General features: G+C 40.8%; 2 protein-coding genes across 2 annotated transcripts; one reads left to right on the plus strand and one right to left on the minus strand.

Moving 5' to 3' along the window:
- Nucleotides 1-31: 31 nt before the first annotated feature.
- Nucleotides 32-10,877, minus strand: LOC139933924 (aminomethyltransferase, mitochondrial-like). The gene is made up of 8 exons (XM_071928160.1): nt 10,666-10,877; nt 9,570-9,789; nt 8,744-8,904; nt 6,814-6,895; nt 6,392-6,534; nt 4,817-5,003; nt 3,224-3,340; nt 32-2,697 (listed from the first exon to the last, which is right to left on the minus strand). The coding sequence occupies exons 1-8, from the start codon at nt 10,771-10,773 to the stop codon at nt 2,480-2,482; spliced, it is 1,236 nt and encodes a 411-aa protein (XP_071784261.1). The 5' UTR covers nt 10,774-10,877; the 3' UTR covers nt 32-2,479.
- Nucleotides 10,878-12,185: 1,308 nt separating this feature from the next.
- Nucleotides 12,186-13,121, plus strand: LOC139934107 (uncharacterized). The gene has a single exon (XM_071928394.1). The coding sequence runs from the start codon at nt 12,186-12,188 to the stop codon at nt 13,119-13,121; it is 936 nt and encodes a 311-aa protein (XP_071784495.1).
- The last annotated feature ends 1,088 nt before the right edge of the window (nt 13,122-14,209 follow it).

The following is a 14,209-nucleotide window of genomic DNA, read 5'->3' on the forward strand; positions in this document are numbered from 1 at the left end:
GAGATGAACATGTTTAACGTTCACAGGAAGAGTAAAGACCTCCTAGTAGTAACCATCAACATTTTGTGTGTCAGTATGTATTGATGAAAATTAAAAGTCATAGAGTTACAATATATAACTAGAGGGAACACTGAAGTGTGGTGCGAGCCGCGCGTCGTTTGCAACCCGGACGGGACAACAGGGTCATTCAGATACATATCAAGAGACGTTGATGTAAACGATGCTGAAGCAAGACTGCCGCGTGGTTGGCCGCGAGGACAGTGCCGGACACCGGTCATGAGCACAATTGAGTGGTTTGCACCATGATTAACTACAATACTCTGTCATTTATGACGCAATGCCATAGGCCTGTAATATGGCACAATACTACAATACAAAATCAGTTCATTTGACACAAGACAAACAAATTTCCTTGTGAAACATCTTTTGAATTTGCCTGTTGAGATCTAGTGTTCTATCATGCCTTCCATCTCACTAAAAAGCAGTTTTGTTCATTGAAAAATATGATGCTTACCAATCATATAAAACACCAGTGTACACAACCAACATATTGTAAGGGGACATCTGTATGTATTTGACCCATAGGAGCCAAATGTCATGACCAGGATTCAAACCCATACCCACTATGCTCTACACCACTGGGCCCTGACATGGCACAATAATAATAGTGATCTCTTATAGAGCGCTCAGGTCTGTCCTGGGCTAACGCTCATGGCTAGCATCATGCTCAAAATAGGCATCACACTCACACCATGGAGGAATACCTCCATGGTCAGACATCCACTCCAAATAGAAGATTTTGAAACCAAATACTCGATGCAGATTGCACATTTTAAAGAAAATACTCACTATTTATTGGAGAATCAATTATCACAATACAAGTGTTGTTAAAACAGTCCATTCATCATTATCATGGTTATATTAATTCATTGTTTATACATTTCTCACAAATTCAAGTTGATCATGAAATTTGTAAGAAGTATAGTTTGTGTTTGAGAACACAAAATGGTGGGAAAAACTTGTAGGGAACATTTGGTTTTTTTCTGAAAAGACAAATAAATGGATATCTATCTACACCTTAAAACTTTATAATTCAGTGGGTATTTTAATACCTTAAATCACACACATTTATAAATTTGTAAACAAACAAAAAAAGGTAATACCTTCAGATTTTTCAAGTTTTTTGTCTTGAATTTCAGTTGATAACAAAATAATAAAAATAACAACAGTTGATAAAAAAATGTCCACTCCACGCCAACAAAAAATCTGAATGTTTGATCTCTTGGCCCAATTTCATAAAGCTGTAAGACAAAAGATGTTGTTAAGCAAACTTCTGAGCTTTTGCTATGCCTGGCCTCCTTTTAGGAGATAAGTACCAAATTCTTCAACTTCAAATCACCCATACCAGGGATTATGCACAAGTTTTATTTCTACAAATCTCTTAAAGGAACACATTGCCTTGGATCGGTCGAGTTGGGCTTTGAAAAGCGTTTGTAACTGTTTGTTATAAAATGCATTGGTTAGAAAGATGTTGTAAAAGTAGAATACAATGATTTACACAAATATGCCTCGTCGACTAACACGGTCGTCCGTTTATGGGAGTCAAATTTTTGACTCCCATAAATGGCTGGCCATGTTAGTTTGCAAAGTAAAAGAAAAACCTAGCAATTTCGGGGAAAATTTGTGTGGATCATTATATTCTACTTTTCAAATATCTATCTAACCATTTGCATTTTATAATAAATGGTTTCAAATGCTTTTCAACGACCAACTCGTCTGATCCAAGGCAAGTTGTTCCTTTAAATAGAGGTATTAATTGAAAAACATTCCGGACAAAGTGTCTTGGTTTTCGTAGAGCTATTAGACATGATATATTGACGTCATCCATTGGCCATCTTGGAGGTAAACTGATAATGAAACACTGATAATGCGCAGATTTGTACACGCAGCCCACAGGATTGGCCAATCACCAACCTTAGTTAGACCTCTAGGCGAGGGCGCCCTATTCAAATAATTAATGCATAAGGTAAATTGGGGGGGGGGGGTTATATCCCTATAAAAGCAAGACACCTCATATTGATCAACCAATCTTATTTTTGATTTTAAACCTCTTCACATCCTTGGAGAGAGTCTCAAAAGTCGGGAATTTTTTAGGTAAAAAAGAATGTTCTTGTGTGTAAAGGAGCACAATCCATTGGACTGCTAGAACGTTACGCTTGACCACATTATTTTCCCGATGTACAGCAGCAACCCCAAGCAAGTGAATATGCGCATTAGTATTCTGAATGCTCCGCCGTCGGTCCAATGGCGCATGCAATGGAATACTTATCCCATCCAATTAAAACGTTTCTACTATTCCAACTTTTGTTACTTCTTGGGGCATAACTCTTACCCTAATTTATTAAATAATCATATTTCCCCTGGTTCTGAATACAAGAACATATTCGTCCTATAAAAGATACCTACACAGATGCTTTCCTCATTTGCCGGTGAAATAATTGGATGGAACAAATGGCATTTTGGCTACCTCGGCATCCAGCTCCCTCTTGCGGACTTGAACTTTGACCTTTGTTTTGACCTTTGAGCTTGGTGTCTTGACGTAGCCCATGGCCACATTGACCTTGAGTGTTGGCGATGGACATCCGCTGGTCACATGACCTATTTCGTTGCCTGCCTCGTCGAGGATCATAGCACCGGCTGTAACAGAAGATAGTTTTTGTTGACATTATTTTGGAGAAAAAAATTCCTACATCTGTCCAACTTCACAGAGCTGTTTATCATGCGATTTTGAGTTTACCGTAAAATTTCCATTTCATATCGCAGTGCCACTTAACTGTAAACATAGCATGCTGACCTGTTAGCGCTTACTTTAAGCAAATTAATCACGTGAACACGAAGCTGGCTTTCAATTTTTCTTTCTAACCCAATTCTTGTTGAGATTTTTTAAACTACAAGGGCCATTTATAAGGGTTCACAAAGTGCCGCAGCACATTCATCAGCAACTGCCGGAAACACCAGGCGAAACCCTTGTCTTTGCATTAGTTACTGTACTGGGTTCTTTTATGTCCATTATACAATACAACAAACAGAACCTACATGCTGCTTGCATAAGTGTCCTGACCGGGACTCAACTCCGCACTCTGCTGATCAGAACATCAATATTTCAGTCCAGTGCGCTTGACCGCTTGACCAGCACACACGCAACATTTGAAAATAACCTCACCTCTTGGAGGGGCACCATTAGACAAAAGTCCGACACGTTTCCTGGTGGGTTTATCTTTGAGTTGTTGGAGTATAAAATCTGCGGCAGGGAAATCTCGTAACTCCCTCCTCCTCTTGGCTGAAAAGGAAGGCAAAGAGAAGGAAGTGGGAATCATGTGAATCATAAAAAAAGAAATACAATTTTATGTTATTATTTTATTATTTTATTTTATTTATTAATGATAACCAATCATAAAAAATTTAAAAAAACTATGTATGATACTTGTATTAAAATTAATCCACCAATAAGTCACCAATTGGAAATCAAATTAGTGGACTTGTTAATGATGACTGGTTAACAATAGAATAAAAGTTATATACAAATATACAAGAAGCATCTCCAAAATAGATGAAGTAACAATTATGAATGGTACGTTTAAAAAGATGTTACTTTGTTACAAACTAAACAAAAAATTACTAAGTATAAAACTACTGAAAGTGTCATTTTTTGTTTAAAAAAATCCCACCTACTCTGTACTGTGTTATACTTAATAATGACAATAATATCAACAAGAAAACATTCAAAAGAACAGTAGGAACAGTAGAAAAAAGATCAAGGTCTCCAATAAAAAAAAGGATTCTTGGAATGCTACGCTGAGTTAACCAATAACCGTGAGACTTCCTGTACAGAATACACAACAAAGTCATCTCTGTTTTTCATTTCAGTTTGACGTTATCTTTTTAAGTTTATTTGTCTTAGAAGACACAAGTGGCGAAAAAACAACCAACAGGAAAAACCTGAAGCTTTGAACTAGTTTCTATTTACTCAGGTTACAATAACGCAAATTTGTAAAGAGCCCTCTGTCAATGGACAACATTATTCTGAGGCGCTGGAAAAAAAAACCTAAGTGCATTACCAAATACTAAGAACAACAACAAAGTATGAGATGTACAGTTATTAAGAGCACAATACTGAGAGATTTACATGCAGCAACAAAATGAAGTGGATATTGACAATATTTAATTCCCAATAGTGATTTCAAATTCACTTCATCTACCTTATGGAGACAAAGAACAAAACAGAAAAGGGAACACAAAAGGAATTCTGCAAGGAATTGTGTGTACAAAGTCTATTAGAGGTTCTTTTAACCATGTTAACTACGGGGACAAAGGTCATAAGAAAAGATGTCTCCACTCTCCACAGGAATGCAACAAATGGAATGTGTGTATTGTTATCACTAAAGCAAGACACTGGCTTGACCAGTGCTGAGGAACTGAGCAGGCTGGAGCTTCTAGATGGCGCTCGACCTGATTATTATTGTTTGTGTTCAAGGCAAAATAATGTTGATTGTATAAGTGCTATACTGTAAGATATAGATGTCATTCAGAAAAAGTAGAAGTAATATGTTGTCATTTTAAAAATTGCCTTTCACAAAATGCCAAAGCTACTCAATACTTATTTTGGCGTTCATTTGATGTCTTTGTAACAAAAAGTGTAGCCATGAGTATGGTTGTGCACATAAATAAACAACAAAATAATCCTTTAAATTGTAACAAATATAGTCAACGACAAGATACATGTACAAAGGCAAAAACATCACAGGTTTCCTCTTACCAATGGTCCAGGCAAGTGTGGCTTCTATTGGTGTCGTACTCTCATCAATATCGTTGCCATAGAGACACATCCCTGCCTCCAAGCGCAATGAGTCCCTGGCACCCAGACCGGCCATTTTGACCGGTGCGTCTGGAGAACCTAGTAACCTCTCGGTCAACTCCACCGTCCTATCGGCGGGAACTGAAATCTGAAAAGGAAAAAAAAAAGAAAAAGTTTTGCATTTTCAATTTCGTAGGAAACAGTTTAGTTAAATATTAATAATAATAGTAGTGGATTCTGGCATGTACATAGGGCTCATATCAACATGATATTTTAGTCCTTCGAAAAAAGGAACAAGGGCTGACCTACACATAGTTTAAGCTTTAATAAAACAAAAATTCAGATTTTTCCATATTCAGTAGGAAGTATAATTTCGAGCCCGTCATATCCTCCACACAGTGACGCTCAAAGAGACTTCAATCGTCATTCAGAATAAGGCGCTGCACAGTGCGATATGCAGCCAATCAAACAGGCTGCACAGTGCAATATGCAGCCAATCAAACAGGCTGCACAGTGCAATATGCAGCCAATCAAACAGGCTGTACAGTGCAATATGCAGCCAATCAAACAGGCTGCACAGTGCAATATGCAGCCAATCAAACAGGCTGCACAGTGCAATATGCAGCCAATCAAACAAGCTGCACAGTGCAATATGCAGCCAACCAGACAGGCTGCACAGTGCAATATGCAGCCAACCAAACAGGCTGCACAGTGCAATATGCAGCCAATCAAACAGGCTGCACAGTGCAATATGCAGCCAATAAAACAGGCTGCACAGTGCAATATGCAGCCAATCAAACAGGCTGCACAGTGCAATATGCAGCCAACCAAACAGGCTGCACAGTGCAATATGCAGCCAACCAAACAGGCTCCACAGTGCAATATGCAGCCAGTCAAACGGGCTGCACAGTGCAATATGCAGCCAATCAAACAGGCTTCACAGTGCAATATGCAGCCAATCAAACAGGCTGCACAGTGCAATATGCAGCCAATCAAACAGGCTGCACAGTGCAATATGCAGCCAATCAAACAGGCTGCACAGTGCAATATGCAGCCAATCAAACAGGCTGCACAGTGCAATATGCAGCCAATCAAACAGGCTGCACAGTGCAATATGCAGCCAATCAAACAGAAACATTAGGACAAACCCATCTCGTTCAATATACGTGCACTGGGTTCTTTTACGTTCATTACTAAACACACAAGACCCACAGCTTTACGTCCCTTCTGAAAGATGCAGCAACGGTAAGTGTCTTGCTTGAAGACACAAGTTGTGTATAATTACAGGTTGGGTCACACTTTGGTAATGACCCCCCCAAAAAAATGTGTAATTTTCATTCAAAAAACTAGTAGGAAACAATCTACAAAATGATTTCATCTGAAGGCATCCAAATTGATTAGTAATCATTAAAAGTATGTGGACAAATTTGAGTCTCAAAAGATTGCCTGCAGGCGCACTTTTGGAAACGTCTGTATTGTCGTTTGACAGGATGGTCAGACAAAGAGAGGTTTTGTGATTAATCTAATTCAACTTACCTCAACTCCATCTTCTCCTGTGTAGCCACATCTAGTGATCCTACAAGGTATACCAAAGATGTCCGCCGTCGTCGTCGTCATGAAAGTTAATTTACTGAGGTCGTCTGACAGGCCTGCCTGCAGCACCTTAGACATGAGTGGACCTAAGCAGTAAGAGACAGAGAAAGAGAGATTGTCACAGAGCTGCCAACATGTGCGTCTTATTTATATGATTTATTTGCTTGCGTTATTGCCTGCATCGTTCAATATCACCCCTCGAGAAATTTCGGTCCTCTAAATCTTGTTCACTTGTTCCTAAAACTAACACCTTAAAATGGGGGGGGGGGTTCATTTGCACATGCAGGATCTACTTTCTTGAATGAACTACCTCAAATTATCAGTAATACTTCTGATGTTCACAAGTTCAAAGTTGCTCTTCTTACCCTGCAATGCTAGGAGACCCATGTCATAGATAGGTTCAAAGGTTACATCATGCCCCGCAGCCTTGAAATCTACAAGCTTACCCTAAGAAGTGGAGAGACAAACAACAGCAATGTGAGTTTTCATAACGAGTTTCCAAATACACTGACAAGTTATTCCACTCATGTTTTTTCCTTTTTTACATACATTACAAGAATTACTTTTGACCCAACCTTATGTTCAATACAATTCACATACACTTGTCTACAATAAAAATTCAAATAATATGACACCACCTAAGTTTTTTTAAATTTTTATTTTTTATTTTGTATGCAAATCGCCAGACACACAAGGCCTGAAGGCCACTTCAAGGTGTGGGCTATAATTATTTTTGTCCAGAGGCCGTTGCCACCTACTCCTAGGGCTGAAATAGGGTTACCTCTTTTACAGTCCATACGGATGCAGGCTTTGGTATCATCAGTTCGAAGCCTGGCCGGTGGAGCAGAAAGCACTACCTCCCCAATTTTATGTAGCAAGTGTCACGACCGGGATTTGAACCCACACTCTGCTGATCAAACACCAGAGCTTGAATCCAGTGCTCTTAACCGCTCAGCCATGACACGCCACAGATAGAGCAACCTGATGCAGTGATGCTAAAGCCTTGCATTAACACACAAATTGTTTGACTCTTGGATTATGGTGGTATACCTTATCCCATATAGAGCATAATCAGTTTACTAGTGCAGTCCTCAGTCCAACACCATAAAAGAATTGCAAAGGTTGTGGGTTCGAACTGCCTCTAGCTACCGGGCAACCTGGGTAGTCTAGTTGGTAAGACACTGCTCTAGAATTGCAGGGTTGTGGGTTCGAACTGCCTCTAGCTACCGGGCAACCTCGATAGTCTAGTTGGTAAGACACTGCTCTAGAATTGCAAGGGTTGTGGGTTCGAACTGCCTCTAGCTGCCAGGCAACCTCGGTAGTCTAGTTGTTAAGACACTGCTCTAGAATTGCAAGGGTTGTGGGTTCGAACTGCCTCTAGCTACCGGGCAACCTCGGTAGTCTAGTTGGTAAGACACTGCTCTAGAATTGCAAGGGTTGTGGGTTCGAACTGCCTCTAGCTGCCGGGCAACCTCAGTAGTCTAGTTGTTAAGACACTGCTCTAGAATTGCAAGGGTTGTGGGTTCGAACTGCCTCTAGTTACCGGGCAACCTCGGTAGTCTAGTTGGTAAGACACTGCTCTAGAATTGCAAGGGTTGTGGGTTTGAATTCCACCTGAGTAACATGCCTGTGATATTTTTTCCTCACGACTCGGGAAAGCATTGGTAAAAACCAAAACTAATAAAGCATGATCAAGTTTACTAGTGCAGTCCTCAATCCCACAGAATCAATGCAACACAATTAAGGCAACAGAATCGGGCAAGAAATTTGATCTTTGTAAGGGCAAGGCCATTTTCATAAGACCAGGGCAACACAGGCCATGACCTCTGTGACCTTCATATACTAGACCAATCCATTGAGCTCCACCCGATTGCATATTGACTAATCACAACCCATTGCTCAACCAAGAGTTTAACAAATTCAGTTGTGCAGAATGGCATTGGAGAGGCTCCTTTTTTCTTGCTTACACGTGCACCGTGGGCGGAGCCACAGGGTCTGCTCACATGAGGCAACTTTTACAGGCAACTTTGAGGCAACCAACTACAGTGCATGTGCGCTATAGGATCACTTTGGTAACAGGGAGTCATTTTTTTTTAAATTGTCTTACGGTCCACAAGAAAAATATTTGAACAATGAAATGTGAATGACTTTTCTTCTTGGCGGAGATTGCCTGGACCTGGTTGCCTGTAAATTACCTTGAGTGACATGGCCCTTATGGATCGGTTTATTCCAGACCTGAAACATGCAGTTTAGTATGCGATGGCTTGTAGTAAGGGATATAGGGTCTTAGCTAACCTGTATATGCGGTAGATCCTTCTCGGTACACCCAGCGTTAGTCACCATGTAGATGTAGTCTTGATCTGTTTTACTCATCACCAAATCATCGATGATACCACCTTTGTCGTTCAGTAGTAGACTGAGGGTGCCTGTGTTTTCCTTTAATCCCTCCAAATCAGCTGCAAGGGAATAATAAATATAGCATGTCTTTTGAATGAAGCCATTATCAAATTTTGTTGAGATCTGTGCCCAGTTTCATAAAGTTGCTTCGTCCAGCCATGGTCCAGCACAAAACATAACCTAGAAGCACAACAAAATCATGTACTTGTCAGAGTAAGTATAGCAGCCAAAATACCAAGTCACATGACAAATTCTCGACTGGTATCCTGCATATTTCTAAAAACCTCATCTGCCAGTGTCACAGCAACGGCAACACGACACACAACACTTCCGTGTATGTGCTAAAAAAGATTGGTCTGCAGAAAATTCATAATGTTCATAAATTCAAACCACATGTGCTCCAGATGTGCAGGCAATGCTCGTTGGAAAAAAACATGGTGACACCCTAACACTTGTTCCAATTCAAGTACTCATTCATCAATAGAACAATCATTGACTGGAACCACCTAGAAGGAAACGTTGATCAAGCTAATGAGTCAGTCAACTCCTTCAAATCCCTCCTTAGTCCCAGTCCTCTCTCCTCCAAATAAACCTTCAAGTACACACTCTCTCTCACCCGTTGCTTTTATGCCAATTTTGGTTTCTGCGATGTACACATCATACAGAAACGGATGTGTTCAATGCAAGTTTGAAAATTTTCCTCAAAGTCTGTCATCATACCTACCGACAGTTAAACTCTCCACAAATTTAATCCTGTCCTTGCCGTAGATCTTGCTTTGCAGCATATGTGATACGTCAAAGATCACTGCTTGAGTGCGGCAGTGTGTGTGCTCGGCGGCTAGGCCTTCTTTGTACATAACAGGCATCGACCAACCAGCAAAGGGGACCATGTTTCCGCCTTGTGCGACATGAAAGTCATACAGAGGGGTCCTTTTCAATGCGGCCTACAGTAGAGAGAGATACTTAGAATATTAATCATTGGTCAAATGGAAAGGTTCCAGGTTCATTTTTTTTTTATACAGTATCATAAGTTAAAAACACATTATCACTCAAGAGCAATCAGTTTAAAGAATACAACTTTCAATTATTTGTTATTATTAATGGTTTATTTTATTTGAATCAAAAACAACCAAAAGGTTGACATCATAAAAAAAATTACGTGGTTTTGGAGTTAATTAACGGCGGATAAATTGGTGGCGACGTGCAGAACATTATCCACATGACACATCATAGGATTTGAAGCATTGCATGACAAATTGTGTCGTCGTCATGTATTTAGTAGGATATGGTAGGATCAAAGCAGGACTGGCTAGATGGGATAGCGTAACGATCCTGCCGACAACAAAGCCAAAGGTTTTTTCGACAGGAGGGTTACGTTATCGCAAATGAACTAGCACAGCTCAAGTTTCATTTTAACTTCATTTTGTACCAGCTCAAAATGTTTTACTCAACAACCAAAATATATTTTATAACATCTAATTCTAATCTAAACCTTTATATTAAATATTTGCATAAAAAATATATGTATAAAAAGTCAGCATTTGTCGACACAAATTGGAAATTGAAAGAGAGAAGAGAATTGCAGTTGAACAAATTGAAAAACACCCAGCTGGCAAACATCAAACAAAGGACAGCCAAACAGACATTGGGTAAACGTCGATGAATAGCACTACGTCAATTATTGCTCCATGGTCAAACCATGCACAAATCAATTCAATTGTGATTCCACACTCTGCTGTACACACGTCAGAAAAAATGTACAAAAGTCCAACATCCATGGTTAGAGTGACAATCTAAATCCAAGTTCTAGTTCTACCTACATCTTCACTCTGACAACGTCTCAGAGTGCTTGTAGCACCAGAAGTCAGTCCAATTTTCTTTCTATAAAGCACATTCAGAAGTACTCCTGCCTTTCGCAGTCCCACCATGATTTTAAGTGACAGAAACTGAAATAAAGTAGCATAAAACTCGCATAATAAACACTCAAACTAAAACGTTGAACAGAAGTCCTTGAATTATCCTCTTACTTATTCTTAAACACCGCCCTCTTTTGGGCATTACGCTAATGTCAAAGGTCATGACCCGAGGGAAGGTAAATAAAAGACAGCATATGGAGGCTTCATACACCATAATTGGTGACAAGGATGTGTTGATGAAAGATAGTGTTTTAATACTCTAAGAGGAAGTTCTGCCAAATATTTTGTGTGTCACCTGGGTCTGTGACGACTTTGAAATGATCATTATGGACATCCATTGACATTCAGTTTCAGCACAGCCACACAACGGAGCACAGTGTTCGTTAGCCAACTCGTCCTACCTTGTAACCTTGTGTAGCGTACACATCTACTCACCTGTACCTTACCTTTAGTCCAGACGCCCAACTAGATATGTTGCCTGCAAGACGGCCATGGGGTAATAATATAAATTGTCATAGCCCGTGTCATATCCAATTTCCTCTTGGACCTTGTCGAGTTGGATTTTGAAGTGGAGAACCCTGTTTCTGCATGCTGCCGCACACTCTTCCGGTAGCGCCTTCGGTCGGCTGTTCGATTCACCACCGCCGGTTCACCGTATGTACTGTCTTGTTGTTGTGACTGACCTTCTGATGAACAATTTGCGTCTACCGCTCCGAGGAACCTGTATACGGACAAATTTATGCGCCTCGCCACCATTTTCTATACCGTTTTTTTTTTTTTTTTACAAAATGTAAGATTTTAAAGTGTATTTAATTGATCGGGTAAATATACAAAGTATAAAAAAGTGTTTTTCATAGGGGTCGGTTTGAAAATTGAATATTTTGCTGACTCCAGTACATGTACATTGTATTTTGAAAAGAAGAAAAAAAAAACCGCTATTTCATCATAATAGTTCCCCTCTCCCCTTCTCTTTCTTGCATCCTCTCCCACCCAGTATCCAGGTATATACCTGTTTTCTATCACTGTGCAATGTACTCACCAGGATTCGAACCTGTAACAAGAAATAACACAATACTATACACAAGAGAGTAACAACAGGGCTAAATTCACGAGGCGTTAACAGATTTGGTTGTCTGTGTCTAGATATGTTTCCTAGTCCTAATTACCTGGTTAAGGGCATGTGCAGTGCCATTTTTATTAAAATCATCTGTGATTGTCCAGTGCTTTGCATTTAAGACATCTGAATACTCATACCTTCGTGAGTGAAAAACTCCTTTGCACACATCAGTCAAGTACAATATTATTTCGGATTGTTCCACTGAGGGAAGTTCAACCGGAAACCCATCTAATCACTTAAAAGTAATTCATTAAGAAAGTCTCTCAGGAAGCTGTTGAAGTATTGAAGCCGTCTTGTCTCGCTCGTCATGACCACTCTATGGAACGCTGAGAGATTGTTTGAGACTGTTGCCACGCCGGATGCTGCTATTGAGTTCTGCAAGGAACGTGAACTGATAGCCGACGCCCCCGATTGTCAGTACTGCCTCCACCCGTTGACATGGTCCGTAAAGACCGCGCATGCCGACGGGTACTCGTGGCGGTGCACACATCGGGGGTGTCTGAAACGATCTCGGAATTGCAGCATCCGTCATGGCAGCTGGTTTAGTGACAGTAAGGTGTCTCTGAAGAAGATCCTCGAGCTCACCTACTACTGGGCGGCACGCGCGACAACGTCTGTGGCAATAAAGGAAACATCAGTCCACGAAGGTGAAAGTACTAGTTATAAGACTGTCGTGGACTGGTTTACCTTTTGCCGCGAAGTTTGTCTTCGTGTCGTCGAGGAAAAGTGCAGCAAGGGGATCGGCGGTCCGGGCATGACCGTCGAGATTGACGAAAACAAACTCGGTCGCCGGAAGTACAGCCGAGGTCGTCTGGTTGAGGGTGAGTGGGTGTTGGGCGGCATTTGCCGTGAGACAAAGGAAACTTTCCTGATTGAGGTTCCTAAGCGGGATTCAGAGACCCTTATTTCTCTACTTAAGGAATATGTGGCCGCTGGATCCACAGTCGTATCGGACTGTTGGAAAGCAGATGATTGCCTCGGTCAGGAAAATGTTGCCCATCTGAAGGTAAGTCACTCCTTAAAATTCGTTGATCCCACCACTGGCGCACAAACTAAAAATATTGCTTGCCAGTGGGGGCAGATCAAGAGGAGTCTGCCGAGCACCCACGCAAACAGTTCAACAGACGGCTTCGGTTTCCGTCTGGCGGAATACATGTGGCGCCAACAAAATGTCTCCGTCGATCACTTCGAGCAAATCCTCAGTGACATCTTGCTGTTGTACAAACCACCAACACTTTTCTGAATTTAGACCCGTTCAACGTGGTGTGCAACGGCGGTCTTAAAAGATCAGTGTATTTAAACCAGTACTGCAAAACGCATTCTTTTTTTTGATTCAGCCAATTCATTGACGCACGTGTCCAGGCCTGCACGTGTCACTTGTCATGGGTTGTTGAACTCCCTCCCCCCCCCCCATCCTAAAAATAAAATGTTAGAATTGAACAAGTCCTAACGAATTTTTCCAATGCGCATGGACGATGGCATGCCGACTTATTACAGTATTGAACAACTTACAAACACACACCCACACAATCGCAGAAACAGGGCGTATTTACACCTCGCTAAAAGACGAAACCTTGCCATTTTGTAAAAAAAGCTCAATAGTGTATGTTTTCTGGACGTATATAATATTGGTTAGGTAAGAAAAAATTCAGTGTAATTTGAGCTAATTTATAGGGTGGATAATTTGGTGGCTTGGCGCAGATTTTGTCTGGCATATAGAGCGCTTAGATCAGTGTTTTGAGCCAACAATATCAAGGACAAAAAGGTTCCTGTGTTGTATTAGTTTAATTGGGCCAAAAACGGACTCACTGTTGAAAACTCACTTCGGAAGAAACAAGCACCAAATCCTACAAAGAATAGGTTGGTGTTTGGGGAAATACACTGCTCTAACCCCTCGTCGTTGCAGAGAGATTTCGCTTACAACAAACATGATCAGCGGGAAGGCGAGTCTGTCGCTGCAATGTAGGCCTACCTTGTGAATTGGAGATTATTATAGCGATGCACTTCGTGATCGTCCAGTGTGTCGTCAGCGACCTGTAGAAGGGCGGGACAGTATCCAAATCGGTGTCGTTTCAACGATGAATCAAAAAGGGACATGTCCGTTCAGCGTGTCTCGACATCTGACAAACAACACAGTCGTGGCCCTCCAAAGCAATGGAATGGGAAGCATACGTCCTAACACATGAAATCAGTGGAAATAACAGAAAATGGTGATGATGAAGATTAAGATGATTCGTCAGTGTATGTCGGTCGATTGGTCATTAACAAGTTGGATCGGAACAAGGCTGGAACTGCATTAAACCCATATGGAACTTCAGACATACATTCAAC

The sequence above is a fragment of the Asterias amurensis genome, chromosome 2 (genome assembly GCF_032118995.1).
Source record: "Asterias amurensis chromosome 2, ASM3211899v1".
NCBI classification, from domain to species: Eukaryota; Metazoa; Echinodermata; class Asteroidea; order Forcipulatida; family Asteriidae; genus Asterias; species Asterias amurensis.

What these genes read in the sequence shown, in the direction of transcription:
- LOC139933924 (XM_071928160.1), bottom strand. Translation starts at nt 10,773, where the DNA reads ATGGTGGGACTGCGAAAGGCAGGAGTACTTCTGAATGTGCTTTATAGA. An exon ending in CACACTTGCCTGGACCATTG is followed by an intron (nt 3,341 to 4,816) that starts GTAAGAGGAAAC and finishes CTTCCTTTTCAG; the next exon opens with CCAAGAGGAGGAGGGAGTTA. An exon ending in TAATGGTGCCCCTCCAAGAG is followed by an intron (nt 2,698 to 3,223) that starts GTGAGGTTATTT and finishes CTTCTGTTACAG; the next exon opens with CCGGTGCTATGATCCTCGAC.
- LOC139934107 (XM_071928394.1), top strand. Translation starts at nt 12,186, where the DNA reads ATGACCACTCTATGGAACGCTGAGAGATTGTTTGAGACTGTTGCCACG.